Source organism: Pituophis catenifer, unplaced genomic scaffold (assembly GCF_029215685.1).
Source record: "Pituophis catenifer annectens isolate HBS135680 unplaced genomic scaffold, rPitCat1.0.hap2 SCAF_2, whole genome shotgun sequence".
NCBI classification, from domain to species: Eukaryota; Metazoa; Chordata; class Lepidosauria; order Squamata; family Colubridae; genus Pituophis; species Pituophis catenifer.
In genome coordinates, this window is record NW_027256882.1 from 149,511,802 (window position 1) to 149,533,313 (window position 21,512).

Sequence of the window (21,512 nt, forward strand, 5' to 3'; positions counted from 1 at the left end):
GAGATTCAAACTTACAGTAATTGCAGACAGCTGGTGTTAAATTACAGTGCTTTTGTCTGCAGAGCTATCCAGGCTCTATCCAGACAAGACTTGATCTTTGCTTTCTATGATACAACAAATTGCAACAAATACAAGAGTGGCTAAGGCACAGAGAGATAGTGGTGTTAAAGTGCTTTTTTAATTTATCAGCTGGCAAAAAACCCCATGATAGTTTAATTGCCAAAATGGCCATGGAGGGCAGTTTCCAATGACCAAAGAGGGCTATCTTGAGCAGCCAATAGGATCTAGACAGGTTTCCTCCTGACGACATCATCAATGAAGTGCGATATATTGCATCCCCAGCAAAAAGAGAAGAGGAAAAACACTATCTTAAATCTGGAAGATTTAGGAAGACATGAGGATATATCCTTAGGCTAAAATTAAACTGATTAGACAGTATTTTCTTTTAGTTCTTCCTTGGGAAAAACAAAACTATACACACACACAGATACACACAGCACTACCCATTAAACAATCTCAATTTCTTTAATTGAAAGAAGCTGTGTGGCTCTGATTTGGATCACAATTACAGAAAGAGGGCTTTAACCCTCTTCTGTATCTGATTCCACCAAAGCTTTTATCAGCTTGACAAAGGAAAATGTGTAAGTATCTGTTCTTCCATAAATTCTAAGGACTTTAACAAGAGCAATTTAGACCATGTCTGCAGCATGGGATAAAAAGTTAATTTCCCTCCCAGCCTCCTTGCTCCACTTCAAATTACAGCTGTACTTAGACAACTGCAAAAACTCCCTTCTCTCGCTGCAGGGGAATGTGCCCACCTGGGAACATTTCTGACAATGCAATGTGAAACCAGAATGAGGAAGTAGGACAAGATTCTATGCTGGAAAGGTGTCCAATCCGGACCAATCATCAGCTCCATGACCATTCTTCATCATTGCCTCATGAGTAACACAGGTCAGCAAGGAATTGCCCCCTAGAGCACATACTGAGTCAAATGCAGCTGAGCTTTTTCCTTTTAAAGAAATGCAAATTGCCAGGTTGCAATCATGCTAGCTGCTCTGGAAATCACATATTTTAACTATGCTTCCCAACAGAGGCATTCATGGGCAGAGAGAGGGGGTTACTAAGAAGTCAAGAGGGCAGATGACGAAAGCAGTGTTGTCCTATACTGTTGGGGTGTCAAATTGGCGGGCCACAGGCCAGATACGTCATACACAGGCCACGCCCACCCCAGCTCCACAAAGGAGAAAAACATCATGAAACATCACGTGATGGCAACATGTCACCATGAGTTTGACACCCATGTCCTACTGTGATGCAAGTCCCACCCTTTTTCTACATGTGTCATGACTTCATACAAAAAGGGTGGAGCTTATATCATGATGATGAGGTCCTGCTTTTGTCATTTTGATAAAAGCTTTCAATCCTGCAAACGGCCATGGTCCCCACCATGATAATAGTCTCCTGGTGTGTTGATCCCACCTTCTCAACACCTAGCTAGATGGCCAAGGGAATTGAAATCCAATACATTTAGAAGACACTAGCTGGTGAAGTGACTTATGTTTATCTAGCGGCCAGCAACTGAGACCTTCTGAATGTTTAACATTTTATTATCATGTGTTTCGGGCCACAGGCTCTACACTGACTGAAAAAGATTCTCTGCTTACCCCTTTAGTAAACTCAGGAGGAATCACAGATGGGTTTAGGACAACTTGCCACAGTCAATTCGGCATGACCAGCACGCCACAGCCAGCGTGCCCCTGCCATCTCATTGCAGCCAATCCGGTCCAGCCATCTTCCCACAGGATTGTCTTGCCAATCTGGGTTGTCTGCGATCAGAAAGGGACAATTTGCCGTACCCAATTTGCTGAGGCCATCTCACTACGGTCAACTCGCCCCAAGGCAACTCGCTGCAGTCACAATAAATGTTATCCGCCACTGTTTCTTCAACATGATTTCCATGATTTCCAGCGTAAAATCTTTGAGGTATCCCGCATGCATTGTCCCACAGCAAGTTCTCCCGTAGCGAGTTGCCCTGCAGTGAGTTGGCCATGGTGATATGGCCGCAGCGAGTTAGCTACATGGCAAGTTGTCCCATTCTGATTGCAGACAACCCAGATTCCAAACTGACTCCAGTTTAAGCCTGATCCAAATCAGAGAAGGAAGGTTGCTATGTGGAAGGAAGAGTTCATTTTCACCCCAATTTAACCATACTGTTCCATACCTCCGTCATCAATGGGCACACGTTCACAGTCCTTAGTTTCGTAAGTCAAAGGACAGGCATATAAGCCACCCGTTCTTTGGGCCTGTTGATCGGGCAAAGCAGTAGCCTGTGGCGCTCCCACCAACAGCCTGAAAGAAATGGAGGAGAAAGTTAGAGGGACTGAAAGAAGATGGGAAGGAGCAAAGATGGGAGGACATGTGAGCTTTTTACTGAGTGCTCTGCATCTGGACAGCTGTGGCCTGCTAAGTGAAGCATTTGATTCTTCAGTCAAGCCTTTTGTTGAATATGGGCTAGCACTTTGGTCCTTTGCAGTCCTGCTGTCTCATAAAATGGTTTCTTAAACTTCTTGTAATTTTGCCAAGTATCTTCTTCACGGTTTTATTCTTTGCATCTTGTATCCTATTGCACTGGATTATTTTTAATAACGAACAGTCAGTTGTATAAACAAACTAAAGTGTTGGTTTTTGTTTTTAAGGGGAGAAAAATTACTGCATAATGGAAACAGATTAAAGTAAAAAGAAGCATCGAATGAAAGGAGAAAATGGGGCACCGGAACTAAAGGAAAGCCAAGGATTCTGCAGGATTGAAAGAAAATAAGGGAAAGGTTGAATTATGGTTCAAAAAAAAATGAATAGATGTACAGAAGGAGGAACTGAAATTATTATTGTGATAGATACAAAGATGTGAGCGAGGGAAACGAGGAGGGCTGAGCAGCACACTTGGGAACCAGATTTCTGCTGAGCTGGCAAAAGCTGCTGGTCTCCTTTCCCCTTCACGCTAAGCCACAACGACCTTGAGTATTCCCCCTTCTGACATTAATGTGCGTTCTGAAAAGATCAATTAGTTTAAAGAGAGAATAAATTCTATCCTAGGCATTTTTGTCAGGAGCACATATAGGGGGAGAAGGAGGCAGTGAACAGCTGGGGGTGGGGAGTGTATTCATACTCTTTTGCCTCAAGCAGATGCAGGGCCCACTTCAGCTCCTGACCACGCATCACCTGTTCCTGCATCTCCATCACAGCTGTCCTTTCCCTCCAGCAACCAGGATTCCTAACGGGGGACATGATGTCACTTGGAACAGCCCACAACCCATTTCATGCTTGCATTCCTGACCAAAACAGCTGTATTTTTGCTCGCGGTCTACCAATTCCCAAGACAAAATTTCACCCACAAAGTTAAGAGTTCCCATGCTGAATCACATTCGCAGAATCCCTTTCTTTTCCAAACGATTACGTTTCATAGTAGTGCTATTTATTTGTTTTCGCAGGCTGGGTTAAGCTATAATGATGTGGCAGCAGGGGTGAAATGCTCCCGGATCGGACCGGATCGCCCAATCCGGTAGCAATTTTTCCCTGTGGTTTGGCAATCTGGTAGCGATCGCCGCCCAGGTGTCATTACTTCCTGGTTTTAACCAGGAAGTAATTTTTGTTACCTTCTGTGCATGCACAGAAGGTTTTGTGCATGCGCAGGTGTGCACACGCACATGACACGCATGCACGCGTGAGCGAAGCAAGCACGCACACACGGTGCATGTGCTTCCGAACCGGTAAGGAAGGTAAGTAGATTTCACCCCTGCGTGGCAGGTTTGTTTGTGATTTAGAATGCTGCGTGGATGCAGCCATTCAATAAAATATGGATAAGCTACCCTTGTTCCTGTTTGTATGTCACACTTAAATGAGAAAAAGAGAAAATCAGAATGCTGCAGGACATAGATAGGAGTTAATTATTAACCTGAATGCCAGCTGGGTCATCAGAATACGAGGGTTGTTGGAGGCTTAATCCTTCTGTCCCACTGCTGAAACAAAGTCAAAATCTTAGCCAACTCTAGAAGAACAAGAGTTTCATTGTCTTTCCATTCTCTTCTACACTTTTGCTCCCTTTTTGGCACACAAAACAAATAGGTTTTTAAGTGACTAATCTACTGAGGTTCAACCTGCTTGGCCCACTGCAGATGTTTAACCATCCCTCACCCCCACCCCAAGTGAAACTGATAGCTTCCCAGTCTCCTTTCCAGCAAGTGGGAGGATTTAAAAATGGCCACACCTCTTTTACCAAGACATTGGTAATGCTGCAGCTGTTGCCACACAGGGATAAGTCACTTCCCTAGGGAGTGGGTAATTCGGACAGCCTGACACACTAAACCAGGGGTGTCAAACTCAATTTCATTGAGGGCTGCATCAGGGTTGTGTTTGACCTCAGGGGGCCAGGGTGGGTGTGGCCTGCTCAATGTCACTCATGTTGGGGGCGCTTGTGGCAGGCCTCTGCCAGCAAAAATGGGCTCCCGAGCTCCATTTCCGGCTACTGCAATTCCTCTGCCAGCGAAAATGGAGCTCAGGAGGGCCACACGCGTAAAATCTTTGTAAGTAAAATCTTCATAAGGAGCACTATTGCTCAGCAGCAGGTGATATAGGAATAGAGGAGATCGTTGGATTTTGAGATCTGAAACAAAATCTGTCTTGTCCTTATTTCATGCACATTTTAGAGAATATGCAGATATCTCCAGAACTACACGAGTTATGCAGAAGTCCCAAGGAGAAACAATAAAACCAGCTGTAGCTTTTCCTGCACAATTATGCACGCACCACACAAAAGTGCCCACAAACATCTCAGAAACATCTCAAATTTGTTCTCTGCAAAAAGAGCAAACCCACAGAATCCTCTTTTCTCTCTCTCTCTCTTTCTCTCTCTCTCTATAGTGCTCCTTGCTGAATTGGCCATTCACAATAGAGGCACAGTGGACAGAAGAAGGCCCAACACATGGACATTCATATGGGTTCATTTCATTAGACTGAAGGTCACCAAATGAAATAGAAAATCATCGCAGGGGAGGGGGAAAAGGTTATTGCTCATATCAGTTACGTTTCAAGAAGCCCAGCATTGTAACTTTGTGGGCATTTCAAAACCCACAAACCCATAGTTTGGAAAATGGAAATATGGGTTCTTTCATTGGAGAAAAAAGGCAATTTGAAGAACTCTTGGCATAACATGAATCTGCATAGTAGTAACGTGGCTTCCATTTACCACCACTTTTATAATCCCTCAAAAGTTCATTGTCAAATCTGCCACCATCCCAATGCCGAAAATACTGGACAAAAGTCATTGCTTTCTGTTGTGACTCTGACTCCTGAGCCTGTCCTAACAGAGGAAGAGGACTCAGAAGGTGATGGGGAGGAACTGATAAGGCCTCCCTCTCCAGGACCCTCCTCTCTGGCAATGCCTCAAGTTCCATCCAAAGGCCAAGAGGAACAGCCTGAGGTATGCCAGGAGGAAAGCATATCGGAACAACAACAGATAGGGAGCGAGGATGATGAATCCTGACTTGATCCCAGGCAGCGTCGGAGGGAGAAGCGTGCGCAACAACGAAAGAAGCGTGGGAGGGCCAGAGATTGAGCTGAGTCACTGAGCCACACCCCACAAGGAATAAAAGTGGGTGTGATTGCTCTTCAGGCTTTGTGACGGTCAAAGTTAAAAACCTGAGAGTCACATCGCGTTACGTGAAATCTGGCTTGGGCATATTTGGATTGGACCTTGGCTAACTCTTGCTTCGTGGATTACTTTTTGCTACTGAACCGGACTGAGGATAAACTCTCTCTTGCTTACTGTGAGTGAAAACTGACTTGGCAGGCATTTCGCAGTTTCCTGCCAAAACTCTTATCTGCAAGGGTTTCTAGTCTGATTGTTTAATAAAATCTTGGCAGGCGTGCCTGGTTGTGTGTTTGCCTGGGGGGGGGGGGAAGGGGGACAGAACAGCTTTCAGTCCAAGCTACCACAAGTTGCACACTAACAAACATCCCCTCACCAGCCCCATTCCAGCCAAAGTGAAATAAACTAGTCTATACCCGTAAATTTATTTACTCATTAGCAAAAGAAAAAAAAGTCCAGGCAGTTCCTTTGAGGGGGAGTTGAAAGATGGCCCTCAAGCCATCTTTCTCCCAGAAACCTGAAGCTCAGGAACCATGATGAGGCAGGAATGGTCGCAAATGCAAAAATGGGCCATCCACAAGATACACAGAGTCATGCATTTAAGAAAAAAAAAAAGAAACTAGTTTTACTATAATTGAGCCAGAAGTAAACTGGCCGAGTTCTCTCTTACAGCTCCTAGAAATCCAGAGCTGCGTTCAAACTGGTGCACTGTTCCCATGGGCAATCCTGAATGGTAAAACACGTGACAGAAGCCACATGGTTTACATACTTTCATCCAGCATTAGGACAAATGCATGAAGTTGGGGTTTGCACTGTGATGTCATGATGTGCGTTTCATCATTTTTGCATCCTTTCATACCTATATTTGTGTGGAAATGTCTTTAAGGTGACCAGGGGTAAAGGTTGCATAACCTAGATCGGGGTGGGCAAATGTGGCTCTTTTACAACCTGTGAACTTCAACTCCCAGAATTCCTGAGCCAGCTGGCTCAGGAATTCTGGGAGTTGAAGTCCACAGGTTGTAAAAGAGCCACATTTGCCCATCCCTGACTTAGATCTTTCTTTATATCATATAATATTAATGGTTAGGGCTAAGAAGGACAGTCAGCTTAAACTTTGGTAAGTTATCTAGAGATGAAGAAAGGGAAGGACTCACAATATAGATCTGGAGCATGAGAAATTACAACGGTACTGAAAAAAGTGACTTATGACCATTTTTCACACTTACGACTGTTACAGCATCCCCATGATCATGGGATCAAAATTCAGATGCTTGGCAACTGATTCATAATTATGACAATCATGACGGTTGCAATGTCCCGGGATCCAGGAGTGGGTTCTACTTACCTTTACTACCGGTTCGCAACTCGGCCACGCGCACGCATTTGCTTCGCTTGTGCGCGCACGCACTCTTCTGCGCATGCACAGAAGCGTTTTGATGACGTTGGGGCCGGTTGGCAGAGCCTCCCGCCGGTTTTACTACTGGTTCTATAGAACCGCTGCAAACCAGGGGCAACCCACCACTGCCGGGATCATGTGATCCCCTTTTGCGACCTTCTGACAAGCAAAGTCAATGGGGAAGCCAGATTCATTTAACAACTATGACACTAACTTATCTATCTGACTAGGTGGCTCAGAGGCTAAGATGCTGAGCTTGTCCATCAGAAAGGTCGGCAATTTGAATCCCTAGTACAGGTTTCCTGCGTGAGCAGGGGGTTGGACTAGATGACCTCCAAGTTCCCTTCCAATTCTGTTACTGTTAAACTAACTTAACAACTGCAATAATTCACTTAACAACTGTGGCAAGAAAGGTCATAAAATGGGGCAAACGTCACTTAACAAATGCTTCACTTAGCAACAGAAATGTTGGGCTCAATTGTGGTCGTAAGTTGAGGACTACCTGTATTATCAAAATCACCTGGAAGACATCTGAACTGATTGATCAGGGGTCGTCCTACAGGCCTTGAAGTATAATACATATACTTCCCCCCAACCCCTGAAAGCTACTCACAGCATTCTTTCAAATAAATGCATATAGACTTGTAACCTTAAATGTGCTTCTTCAAAAAAGATGGGGGAGGAGTTGTAGCTGTTTTTTATATCTAATTATCAATGGTTTGCAAACTTAGATAAGATTCTGAGCCAAATCTTGCTTTATGTTTGTCTCCCTCCCCTTTCTGACATATTGCCTTTCATAAGTCAGCAGACATTATCCAGAGACGAAGAGTTCTGTCTTTCACACAGATGGAAGGTTTTGCACAAGCTTTTGAATAAAATATAAACTGAGAAATCTCCCTACAAAGTCCACCTCAATCCTATATCAATTCAACAACCCTAAACGCACAATATATCCCAACTTCTCTTCTCATCTGTAAAAGGGAACTCTGCTTGCAAAAACCATTACTGGGACAATCAAGAATTGTCATGTGCTCCAAGAACACTCTTAAATCTGGATGACTTGTTAAAATTAACACTCAAAGAACAGGTGGAAAAACTGGCCTAACTTTCTCGCATGACATCAAAGTGCTTAATCGAAACCACATCAAGCCAAAGAGATGCAACAAGCAAGTCACACCTTCAGGAAAACTCAAAGCAAAATGAGGAGTTTCAAAGACACAGAAATATCCAGTATTAAATATGCTTTCAGACAATTAGCCAAAGGGAAACAAAAACAAATATTTAACTAAAATACTGATTTCCTGGAATAGAGGAAATTGCTAAAAGTCATGACAATGAAGTTACAAGAATTTAATGGAAAGTATCTGGCTGCCAATTTCTTCACAGAGGAACACAATTCTCCTCTTTTCACAGACTCTGACAAGCTGATTTCCCAGTAGGCGCTTTCTCTGTTTCTTATGCGTCCCATGCTGATGGAGAAGGAATCACCTCTTTTTAAAAATAGAAAAAGTTAAGGTGGAATTTTCAACCAATGAATTCCAGTTAACAGTACACAAGTTAAATCTCAGCTAAAAGCCAAAGGAAGGAAAAGTCCAGATGTGAAGAGACATGACCTTGTAGAAAAATATTCAGAAGCCATTACAAAAACAACAAGGGCAGAAGCAAGCCCTGGAAATAAGATAGTATTAGGAAGAGACCAGGGGTGAAATCCAGCAGGTTCTGACAGGTTCTGGAGAACCGGTAGCAGAAATTTTGAGCAGTTTGGAGAACTGGAAAATACCACCTCTGGCTGGCCCCAGAGTGGGGTGGGAATGGAGATTTTTCAATATCCTTCCCCCAGGAGTGGGGAGGGGATGGAGATTTTGCAGTATCCTTCCCCTGTCACGCCTACCAAGCCACGCCCACAGAACTGGCAGTAAAAAAATTTGGATTTCACCACTGGAAGAGACTCCAGCTGGCTCCTCACTGATTCAATTTATATGCTACTAAAACTGTCCTTGTCGTGGCCTTTAACCAGTGAAAACAGTGCATGATAGGGCAACAATTTTTGAACTAAGGTACCTCAAATGGGCTAATTTACAGAATGTATCTAAAATCCAGGACTCATGACTCCTGAGAGAATGAAATTTGGGGAAGTTATGGCTGCTTCAGAGTTTCTGGCTGCTGCTGTGCTTCTGCTATGGTCATGTAATCTTCATTTACAATGTTCCATGACAGTTTCCAAGCCAATCTAACAATCCCTTGCTCCCTCCCCCACAAAGCAGCAGCCACTTACCTGGTTGCTGGGAAGGGGAAGGGAGAGGAAGGGAAGGGAAGGGAAGGGAAGGGAAGCTTTCCGTTGTCCTTACCATATTCCCACAAAAAAACGCAATGGGGAACCCAGCCAGAAGTTAGACGTTGCTTTCACTCCCCACTGCGTTTTTGCCTTTAATCATCCTATTTAGATAAGGAAATATCTCCAAAACCATGACCCCATGGGGTATGGCTTGTTTGATAAGATACAAGAGGGAGGAAAGATAAAACAAGCAGACTTACAAGGTTCTGTTACTATAAACTACCTCAATCAAGTATAAGTAGATGTTCCTGAGGAGTTGGCTTCTTGATCAAGTTTATCTTATAGCACTGACAAGACAAGCTCAACAAATTCCCCATTCAATATTTTCTTGCAGGAAAAACAAAGCAGAGAGATGTGAAATGTTTCCACAAATTCTCCTGAGCAAAGGCCATCTCCAAAAGCTTACATTTGAGCCACAAGCAGGCCTGAGTGCTTAAGAAAAGCTTATCAACGGAATCCAAAACATCACCAACATAGTAGAGTCTTCATAGATTGGGAGGAAGCAGAAGTGGGCTTGAGATTCCTTTAAAGCTGAGCTATGTGGTTAGACAGACTAAAAATGGCTTTCGTCCAAAAAAAAAAAAAAAGAAGAAGAAGACAGAGGGACAGATTAGGTTTCACCAAAGGCTCAGATTCAATCCCTCCAAGTCAATTGGGGTGGATTCCAGATTAAGTGACATCACCTTGTGATATCACTGGAGTCCCACCACAGACCTCACCTACTGTTTTGTGGAAGAGGATATGGAGAGTCATCTTCGCCAGTTTAATAGGACATGTTGCTGCTTCTAACATATATCTTCTCCACCAAGGCCAGCTAATCAGCTCTGCCTTGAGTCTCCCAGCAGAATCTTATTGGGGAACACCTACTTCGCCTGTGTCTCTTTCTTCCTCTGTGTGTCCTGGTTCTGTCAGAGTTCCAGCAATAACACTAGCAGAGTCTGTGTGTGTGTGATATGTTGCGGAGGGAATGGCTTTAGGGATAGGGGAGCTTTAGGGACATGGGGAAACCCATGTCCTGCTTACATTTCAAGGAACAATTGCAGAACAGAAATATAAATAACTCCTAAATACAATTTTCCTATCCAGGCCTGTTTAACCATATTTTTGATACCCTCCAAATGTTATTCATACTGCAGTTTCCTACAACTCCGGGAGTTGTAGTACCATTATCTCTAGAGGGGACCAGATTGCAGAAGATTGTTTATGGGGTTTTATCGTCTTCTCCAGAGAGGATAAAAACTGAATCAGAGCAGTGTTATAATACAGTTACATGAAGATGTAGACCAGCTCCATAAGCCTTTGGAACTTGTCTGTAGCTTGGAAGCATTCTATTAAATTCAGGAGAACATTCAACTAATGTCCATCCCCTTTTTAAAAAATGGGTGGGCTTCAAGAACTAACAGAACTATAAATCACATCCAGCGATATGCCCTATTCTAAAAAGCTACTCTGCACAATTCCTTCTATCATCAGCAATCTATTTGGAAGAAAGCATCGCTGATTTAAAGGTGCCCCTGCCTTCTACGAAGTGGAGCTTCAAGGAGAGGAGATGGGGTTAGCTTTCCCAGAAATTCTCTAAAGCAGCACCCCCCAATCTTTTGGGCACCAGGGACCAGTTCTGTGGAGAGAGGTTTTCCTGCAAACTGGAAAGGGCCTGGTTGCGCATGCTGCCTGCATTCCGCGGATGGGGCTTCGCTTGTTTGCATGGCTCCGTTCGCTTGTAGGTTGCTTCTCTCCTTGATTGGTAAGTTGTAGGTTGCTTCTCTCCTTGATTAGTTTCCATCTATTGCTTCTTGTCCTGCCTTCAGCTGCTTTGGGAAATAGGTTGACCCCCTTTTCTTTGTGGCAGCCCTCAAATATTGGAACACTGCTATCATGTTGCCTCTAGGCCTTCTTTTCATTAGTCTAGACCAGGGGTGTCAAACTCGATTTCATTGAGGGCCGCATCAGGGTTGTGTTTTGACCTCGGGGGCCCGAGTGGGCGTGGCCAGGGTAGGAGTGGCCATCTTGATGTCACTCATGTCAGGGGGGCTTGTGGTGGCCCGAGTGCTCTTACAGCAAAAATAGAGCTTGAGTGGGCCACGTGTGCCCCCCCGGGCCCTGTTTTTGGCCACAACAGCCTCCTGGAGCTCCATTTTTCTTGGCAGAGGCATTGGGGGCCGGTCCTTCGCTGTTTCCAGGGCAGCCTTGCAGGCCAGATCTAAGCACCCCATGGGCCGGATCCAACTCCCAGGCCTTGAGTTTTACACTCCTGGTCTAGACCACGGGTGTCAAACTCGCAGCATCACGGCAGTGACACATGATGTATCGGGACTTTTTTCCCCTTCGTTAAACCGGGCGGGGCCAGCACATGATGCATCCGGCCTATGGACCACAAGTTTGACATCCCTGGTTTAGACATTCCCAATTCCTGCAACCATTCTTCATATGTTACAGCCTCCAGTTCCCTAATAATCTTTGTTGCTTTTCTCTGCAATCTGCATTCCTTCCTTCCTTATCCTCCCTTTTTTCTTTCCTTTTTTTCCTTCTTTCCTTTGATATTATGAAGGCTTCTATACTCTCATTTGTCTTGAGGACTCCAGCAGCTACTAGGGAATGTTCTCTTCTCCTTTCTCACTGCATCTCCAGTTTCGGCCAGCTCCAGCTACCTGCTCTCAAATGTCTTTCTAACATCAAATTGGAAATCTGAAGTCAATTTTTCTCTCTGCTCCAATTCCCAATCTGGATTTGGCAGAGTTCTCAAGCACATTAAATGTTGTTTGTTAAACCCCAGACGGTCCAGCAAAAAAAAATCAGGCAATCCTATCTGACTATTAACAATGTTAACAAAGGATAGTCAATAACCATTAGCTGGCAATGCCATGCAAGCAAACCTTTTAATTTCTAAAGGATTCTCTCCTGTACCTACAATGGCTATCCTGAATTCTTCTCGGCTCGCTCATGGGAGCAGAATTAGAGACAGCAAGGCACCCCAAAAATATACCTTCTGCTCAGAAATGCATGGCAAAGTGTGGATGTCAAATGACAGAAGAAAAATGCATGTTAAAGGCAAGGCTGAATAAACAGAATTAATAAACAGGTATTTTGAAAGCATCACTGCAGGAGGCAGCAGCTAGCAGGCTTTGGGTGATCTAAAAGAGACTGAACAGGGTCAGGCCTAATTAGTATTTGGATGGAACCACCAAGAAAACTCAAAACTGCAGAGTAATTGAAGGAACATCCAAAGGAAGGCTGCAACAAGTCATTTTGACATTATTGCTAAAAATGTCCATGAAGTCATCATCCAGAATCCAGCTTGGTATGAAGGAAATTGAGTTTATCTTGGAAATACACTGAATTTCCTATTTACTTAGAAATGGTTACATATAAACACAACTGTTTGATCCATAGTATTTTTTTTTTAAATCTTCACGCAACTGCATACCTGGAGAAAGTATAAATTTGCCCATTGCATTGTAAGGGGTCCTCCTACATAGCTGTTGGATTACACTGTTTCCTTGTCCCACTTTATTGCCTTTTATGACTGCTTGAACTGTGAGTGTTTTACTTTTCCTGATTGGTTGGAGAAGGAAGTCCCTACCTCCAGCCAATCCTGGAGTTCTTGAAGCATTTTCTGCAAAGAATTCCTACTTCATCCTCACATTACAGATCAGGGTTAGGGAAGAGGATAGTTAGCAGCAGGAAGGCTAGGCCATGCAGAGGAGTGGAAGAAAGAGGGGGTGGGTGGAAGTGGGGAGGGAGAGAGAGATGGTAAAAATAAACAGGAATTCACTCAAAATAACTCAGCACCCAGCATGTCCAAAAAAGGAGGAGGGCCAGAAATATTCATGCAAGATCGTGTATATATGTGCATGTTCCTCTGAGTATCATCAGTGACTGGCCAAGGCAGGGGCACAAAGTGGCCATTACGGAAGCACTGAATAAGTTTTTTTTTCCAATCAGGGAAGAGCGTATCCATGATCCACACCAGATACTCCAGATATTTTTACCCATCTCAGAGTTCCCACATCTTTCTTTCCTTCCAGAAAAAATAAAATGAAATAATTAACATTGAGATCAATACGTATATGTTATTCTTCCGCTTCTAAAAGAAGTCAACCCTACTCGTAGCCTATTGTGGAAAATATTAGTAGTAATTATAGTAATGGTACTCAGGATGTTTGACAGCCAGGCAGTAGACAGATTATGACATGATAGTACCATGAAAAGTAGCACATTATTATGGTGCGTAATTTAAAGTGGAGAATTACCCTTTGGATTTCTTACTTCGCATACCAAAACAGAAGGTCTCTTCTGCCAAGACATCCCCCCCCCAAAAAAAATATAACTGAACCCACTATCCTGCTTTGAGTCTTGCCTAATTCTGGTAACAAATCTATAAAAAAGTGCTGTCCTTCTCCAAAAGGTCACAAACGAGTGAACAAGACAGAATACAGGAGCCTCTGCCACAAATAACTGCCTGGAACAACAAGCACAAGGACAATCCAAAATAACCAGAGACACGATAAGAATTTTGAGTGCTTCTTTGCTCAGCTCTGGCTTCTCCGGCCATCAGCTTCCCAGTGAACAAATGAGACAGAATTGGAAAGCACCATTTTGTTCTATCCCCAAAAGGTAAAGAGGCAGCGTGGTTTAATCCCTGAATAGGGAGATTTACACTTGTTTCCCAGCACGTCTCTCTTGCTTCTGACACAAAAGGATGACAGAAACCCTATAGATATCACTCCATTAAGCACACCACAGATGTGACCCGGTCACATGTACTCCTCCAGGTAGGCCACTGTGTCAGATAAAAAAGCAAGGGAATATTTGTACCCGCTTGAGTATTCAAGGGACCAGAGGTGGGCTTCAAAACTTTTAGCAAGGGTTTCTCTGCCCGGTTGTGGGTCGGCATGGCCATGGTGGGCATAGCCCAGTCAGCCTTCTGCAGCATGGCGGGCGGTGTTTTTGCCCTCCCTGGGCTCCGGAGGCTTTTCTTGAGCTTCCAGGAGGGCGAAAACAGCCTCCACAGGCTCTGGAGGCCCTCTGGAGGCCAGAAATGGGCCCGTTTCTGGCTTTCCCGAATTTCCGGTAGGCCTGTTTTTCGCCCTCCCCGAACCTCTGTGCGCACCCTGCACTTACCTGCATCCAAAACAGGCCACGTGGGGACTCCTGGGAGGGGCAGCGTGGGCAGGGCCAGCCTTGAGTGGGATTTGGGGATTCTCCGAACTGCACAGAATCTTAGTTAGAAGTTCTCCCAAACCCATGCGAACCCCCAGCAGCCCACCCCTGCAAGGGACTATTATAGGCTAAGGAATCAGAGGGGAGTTCATAGTATAAGTGAAGCTGATCATGCAGAAAAACAGCGATTTTTATGAACAGCTGAACAATCTGGTACAAGAGATGACAGAGGAGGAGCACTATTCCAATCTCTGGAGCCCTCCGCAGAGTAGGTCTTAGTAAAGGAGAAATTATTTATTTATGCCAAGTTCCTATTTCGTCTTCAATGAGTTCAATCCCTTGTTTGAAGTCTCTACAGACCCATTCAAGGATGAAGAATGCGAAGAATGTCTTGGGATGGGCAGGAAGGTGGGGAGAGATATAACAGAGAAGAATTATGTAATGATTGCTGTCCTGTCCATTTAACGAAAATGCACACATGGACACCAAATCAAGGAAACCTTGGTTCCCCACCCCCACCCCACCCCCAAGCTGCTATAGTAAGGACAGCATTCTTGCAGGAAGGGAAAATGCCAAAGCCCCTGTTTGATATCAATGCTCCAGCCCACAGCAAGAAGAGAGGATAAGCTGGAAGGCAGAAGCTTGGAGGGCAGGGTGACATCAATGATCCAGGTGAGAAGGCCAGAAGAAGCCTAAAAGGAAGGAACAGTGTTCCATGAAGGCCACTGAGATGTGCTTATAGAAGCAGCTGGCAAGTTCCTTTTCCTCTGCATACTTCCAAGGCTCTCACAGGCCTAGTCTTTCACACATTGCCTGGCTGAAGCTAGTGTTGGAGTGGCAGTACAGGCTGGAGGTTCACAGCAGTGTGGGCAGGAGACTGGACAACGGTCCCTTCTACTGCCAGAATCAGAGTCCTGCCAGGAAGCCAGCAAACACCATCCTGGAATCTCTGTGGGTGCCTGACTGACTCTGACAGCCAACCAACAAAAGACTCACACATAGATTTGGGAATACCAAGGTGCCCTTTCAGTACATTCCTTCCACAACTGCCAGCTCAGCCTCTGAGTCATAATGAGTAGACTGTGGGCACCGGCCAAGCATGCCACCTTCTCTGATTCAGTTGTTGATTGACAGGTGTTCCTTTGGACCTCAAAAGAAGTGGCAAACCCCAAAATTAACTGAAGAAAAATTCTTCAATCTATTCTGCTGAATGATCATGCAGGGAACTCATCTCCCCTCAGAAAACATAAAATTAAATTCCTACACATAAATCCTCTTCACTTAAGGATGTAGGTTCTACACGGGCACCCAGTGATCAAGCTCTCCTTCAGCGTGACAATCGGGAGATGCAAAATGTGTAACAGGAAAGAAATTTCCAGCACTATTCATTTGATCTGTAGGGGTAGATAAAAGTGTTTTCTCAGGAACAGACCAGACGTTTTACATGTACTGTAGAAGATTTCAGGATCAATCTCCAAGAATTATATACAGGCCAGAAACTTTTAAAGAATCAGTGTCAGTCATTTCATATATTTAACTAATGCTCCATTTAAGTTTTGGGTATTTTTTCACATACTGCTGATCCAGTTCTACAGAGAAATTATTGAGTCTGTCAGCTGCACCTCTATAACTGTCTGGTTTGGCTCTGCAACCAAACAAGACTGACACAGACTTCAGAGGATAATTAGAACTGCAGAAAAAATAATTGCTACCAACCTGCCTTCCCTTGAAGATCTGTATACTGCATGAGTCAAAAAGAGGGCTGTGAAAATATCTACAGCCCCCTCACATCCTGGACATAAATTATTTCAACTACTACCCTCAAAACGACACTATAGGGCACTGCACACCAGAACAACTAGACACAAGGACAGTTTTTCCCAAATGCCATCACTCTGCTAAACAACTAATTCCCACAACACTGTCAAATAATTTACTAAAACTATATTACTATTATTCTTCTCTTCCTTACTAGTATCTATCTCTTCCCACTTATTACTATAACCATGTTGCTTGTATCTTTCAATTTATATTGTTTTTTATTGTTTCCTAATATGATTTGATAGCTTATTAGTAACCTTGACTGTCATTAAGTGTTGTATCTTTTTATTCTTGAGGAATGTATTTTATTTTCCTTAAGTTCACTGAAAGCATATGCACCAAAGACAAATTCCTTGTGTGTCCAATCACACTTGGCTAATAAAGAATTTGATTCTATTCTATTCTACAAATTGGAATAAATTCCCTGTATAACATTTTTCTTTTCTCTTAGTGCAGCAGTATAATTGCCGCCCTAGAGACCAATCTAATGCTAGATGGACAGACAGACTCTTCTGAGCCTAACTTACATCACTATGGACGTATTTTGGGGTCGGGGGACCCAAAGGATCACTTTTTTTTTTTTGCTGTGAGGTTATCGAGTTATTAGTGATAAAGAAAGGCCACTTTAGGCACCTGGATACTTAAAACTGGTTTATTCAAGCAGACTGTGTGCTCAGGTGGGAGAGTAAGGGAATTGTATACACTCTCCTGTACTAAAGGAAGAAATATAAGAGGTTTGTAGATTTGTGAGACTATTTGCTATATTTGTCACGGCTGGGTTTAACCCAGAATAAACCATTCCAAATTCCTGTAAATATGGATGCATAGTTACACACTGTCCTTTTGTAGAGAATCTTCCATCTAGGATTATAAATGTGCTGGTTTATATGTGTGTGTTTGTATTATCTTCATTAATTATATAAACTGGATGACGCTTTCTGTAACTGGCAGCTAGAGTACTCATAAATGCACTAGTGCGTAATAGGATGGGAAGGAAAGGGAGCCTTTCACCTTTCCAGCCAAAAGTATAAAAGTATTAACTGTCCAGAATGGTAAATCATGAATGGCAAAATATAACAGAACCCACAATGGTTATTTTTCTCACACACCCCGCTCCCGTTGCTCCATTACACACTGCATTGCATTTAAGGTCCACTTTAAAATCAGCTTAAGGATTTTATTTATATGTTACGAACCCAGAGGTCTTATTATGGCCTGGAATGAAAGAATTCCCATTTCCATTTGGATTATTGATTTCAGCTGCCTTTGCATAATTGAGGAGTTGAGGGAGGGGGCAGGCCTGGCAGTTCCCAGGGAAGGAAATATAGCAAAGAAGGGAAGGAAGCAGCAGCTTCCCAGGTTCTTTAGATGGGAGATATTATTTCACATACACACCCCTAGAGACTCTCAATGAAGGCCGAAGTAGAGCATCTGGAGCTAAGTGGAGCTTGGGAGGAAGGGAGGAGGAGAGAAAGGAGAACTAGACTTGGGATGTCATTGCTTAAACGTCCCATTACTAATTCTGGGTGCAGCCAGTGGCTCTAGCAGTTGTGCTATAAATATTCATCATTACCTCCATTTATTCTCTACAGTCTCTTTCAGGACTATTAGGCCTTTGGCAGAGAAGCTGAGTCGGAAATAAAATTGATCTCGCCCTCAGAATTTTCTCACACAGAAGAAAAAAAATTTACAGTATGGGAAAAAACAGAGAGCAGGGGAGTGTAGAGACATTTAAATGTGATTATGCTCAACCATCTTTTTCTTTTTTAATGTTTTTTTTATTTTTTATTCCATATACATATTTTGTGGACAGTACATTGACTGGGTCAAGTCTTTTTTAAAAAACAATGTTAACACTAATAATCCAAATCAGTATATATAGTCCGAATCTTCCAACTTCAACGATGCTATTCTCTTTTTCATAATCCTTTTTCATTTTCCCATTAATTCATTTAAACCTAAATTACATTTCTTTACGCCATGTATTTGTTCCCCTACTAAATGCTATTATCTAATATTTTAAAAATTACTCATTATACCACCATAACATCCAGATTCCAAATGTGTAGGATTATTAATAGCGCCAAATATTAACAATATTTAATCAATCCCGGGAGTGTACCTACAAGTCCTCACAATTTCCAATCCTTAATATATAAAGTTCATAATATATTTTAACACACTGTAGATATTAATAATACAACTAAATTTCCTAATCCTAAATTTCCATCTACTCATCTTGGTTTATTTTATATATAATTGTGTATATACTCCATGTTAGTAATTTTCCCTTTTATTAATATATTTTCTTATATTTATATTTCTTATATTTTCTTATGTTTTCTTATTATCCATCGTCTCATAACCTTTTAGAATCCCATCATTTATTGACTTTTTAGTCAGCCTTTTATCTCTCTCTCTCTCTTATATAGAGAACTATAGTCCTATAGCTCTAATCAAGCATCTTTTTCTGAGAAACTGCAGCTGGTAGTGGCCCGCCAAGATTTACAATTGGGCAAATATATAATGAAAGAGATAACAGTGCATTTTACATAACTGCCATGCATTGTCTTGCACCAATGAGCGTTCTGTATAGGGAGATAGTAATGTCTGAAGAAGCCTTGGAAGGTCAGCGGATGAGAATAAAACTTCTTATTCTAGGGATCCTAGGGAACAGGATTACAGAAAAGACATTGGAATTGCTCTTCACACAACAAGGGCAATGTTCTTACTAATTTGCCTTGAATTGGGTTGGCAAGGAGATACACGCGTGGCACTGCTATAGCAAACTTTTGGACTACAACCAGTGGTTTTTATACCCTCCCCCCCGCAATAATAATGTTTCTGCACCAAAATAATTGCAGAAAATCATTTTCCAAAGTCTGTCTCCCATCCCCAATTTCTAAGGCTGTATGAATATCAAAGTTCTGGAAATTAAAATGAATTTGATGGAAGATATCCATAACCAATCTCCCATTAAAAACATCTGTAACTTCAAATGAATGTGAATTCCACGCACGGATTTGCTATACTAAATCAGATAATTACTGTAATTTTAGTATTAGCAATACTGGTTGGGTTCACATATCATGCCAAAACATATTGTGGTCTAATTGTTGTTTAGTGTGATGTGTGAGGCTAGCTGACACTGATTCTCTGGGACCTCAAACATAGGGGTTTTTTTCCAGTGCAGAAAAAAATGCTGGGATCTTCTGAGGTAAAATATATCATCTGTTATCTGTTACTGAGGAAAGGAGAAATTTAATTTATCTTCCTATACATTTGCATCCATCCCCTGATTGCCCTGTTAGATATAACACTGAAGAAACAATTAATTGCTTGGATGCAGAATAAATCTTTCTAGATTGAAACAGACTGAACAATATGAATTAGACCAAAAGTGCCCTACACAAGATCATGTGCAATGTGTTTATCACTTACTGAAGTGAAAGATAATTACACAAGGATATAGATAACTTGTAGGCATATTGTAACTGTGGTACAAAACATCCAAGCTACAACAATACAGGTGATCCTTGAGTTACGACCACAACGGAGCCCAACATTTCTATTGCTAAGCAAGACAGTTGTTAAATGAGTTTTGCCCCATTTTGCTATCTTTCCTGCCAAAACTATTAAGTGAATCATTGTGGCTGTTAAATTAGTAACCTGATTGTTAAGTGAATTTGGCTTCCCCATTGATTTTGCTTGTCAGAAGATTGCAAAAAGTAATCATATGATCTCGGGACACTGTAAGTGTGACACAGGTAGTCCTCGACTTACAACAGTTCGTTTAGTGACTGTTCAAAGTCACAATGGCACTGAAAAAGTGACTTATGACCATTTTTCACACACTTATGACCATAGTGGCATCCCCATGGTCATATGATCAAAATTTGGATGTTTGGTAACTGACAAAACCTTTCCAGGGCTGAGAAGCTAAGTATGGTTAGTATTTGAATGGGAAGTTGCCAGAAAACTCTAAGAGTAAGGCTAGATTAGGAAGCTGAAAGGCACCTCACAAGAAGGCAGTAGCATGTTGTCCCAAAGGTGCTTTTTCAAAAGGCAACTCGACTTCCTTGTTTTTCTTTGAAGACATTTTGCTTCTTATCCAAGAACTGAAGAAGCTTCTTGAATAAGAAGCGAAATGTCTTCAAAGAAAAAACATAAAATCCAGTTGCCTCTTGAAAAAGCACCTTTGGGAGAACTACAGTATGACTTGGATGACTGAGAATCTTCAGAGATATTTAGCAGCAGCATGTTGTTATCAACACAATTGCAAAGATCTGGTCTAAGAATTTGTCCCAAGTTTGATTTAACTTTACTAGCTGACCCAAAAGAGGACATTTAGATACAAGCACTATAAATGCAGAATTTAGTTCCAGGAACGCAAACCATTATCAGCTTTTATTCATTATTCAGGCTTTTGGCTACATTTGTGCTAGTGGCTCTTCATTTCTGGCGATTCTGTACTTCAGTGTGTGGCACTACAATGATGTTGTACTGTTATGCTTTCAGCAGTTTTGTGGATTTAAGTATGCCATTTTTAAGTGGAGTTTTAGTGAACAACAGCATCATTATGAAATACTAATTTCCCCCCTCACTGTACAGTAGTGTTGTGTTTTAAATTTATTGTAATCTTTTTTTCATTAATTGTTAAAAATAATTCCAAAATAAGAAACCAAGAATATATAGATTATAAAACCTGTATATGGATATTAATAACTTACTGCAAGTAATATATCACAGTTATCTTTCTCTGCAAGAAGCAGCAACTACAGAGGGAAAAGGCAATTATCTAGAAATTCTACTGGCATGTATCATAGAAGCAGAGCGAGTTAACAGTGAAGTTCTGAAGAGAAGAAAACTCACATTTTACATCATTTTGAGCAAAGGCGGATAGATCAGTATCTGTTGCAGACCTCTGGGTGATTTATAGTAGAAGAAGAAAGGCTAACTACAAGAAAAAGCAAAAAAGCATTTTCACTTCTTAAACCAGCTAACTGAAATCAAGAAAGCTTGGAGGAAAATAATAATAAGGTCAGGTTGTTAAGTTGAGCTTGTTTTCAGAGTCACCTGGTTTGACTATTTCTACCATCTGAAGGTGATTTTGTTTTCTAATCCCGGTACATTTCATTTGGGCTTGAAGGAAA

The 21,512-nt window shown here is 42.2% G+C and overlaps 1 protein-coding gene across 5 annotated transcripts in view; it reads right to left on the reverse strand.

The window, feature by feature from the left end:
• Positions 1–21,512, reverse strand: part of ITGA7 (integrin subunit alpha 7) — a 65,687-nt gene that overhangs the window by 38,143 nt on the left and 6,032 nt on the right. For 4 of the 5 annotated variants that reach the window (XM_070937772.1, XM_070937770.1, XM_070937773.1 and 1 more), the window contains exon 2: positions 2,225–2,352. In XM_070937772.1, the coding sequence (XP_070793873.1) occupies positions 2,225–2,352 (128 nt within the window). Of the gene's footprint in view, positions 1–2,224; positions 2,353–21,231; positions 21,318–21,512 lie in introns of those variants that run through there. The other variant, XM_070937774.1, reaches the window with a different exon arrangement.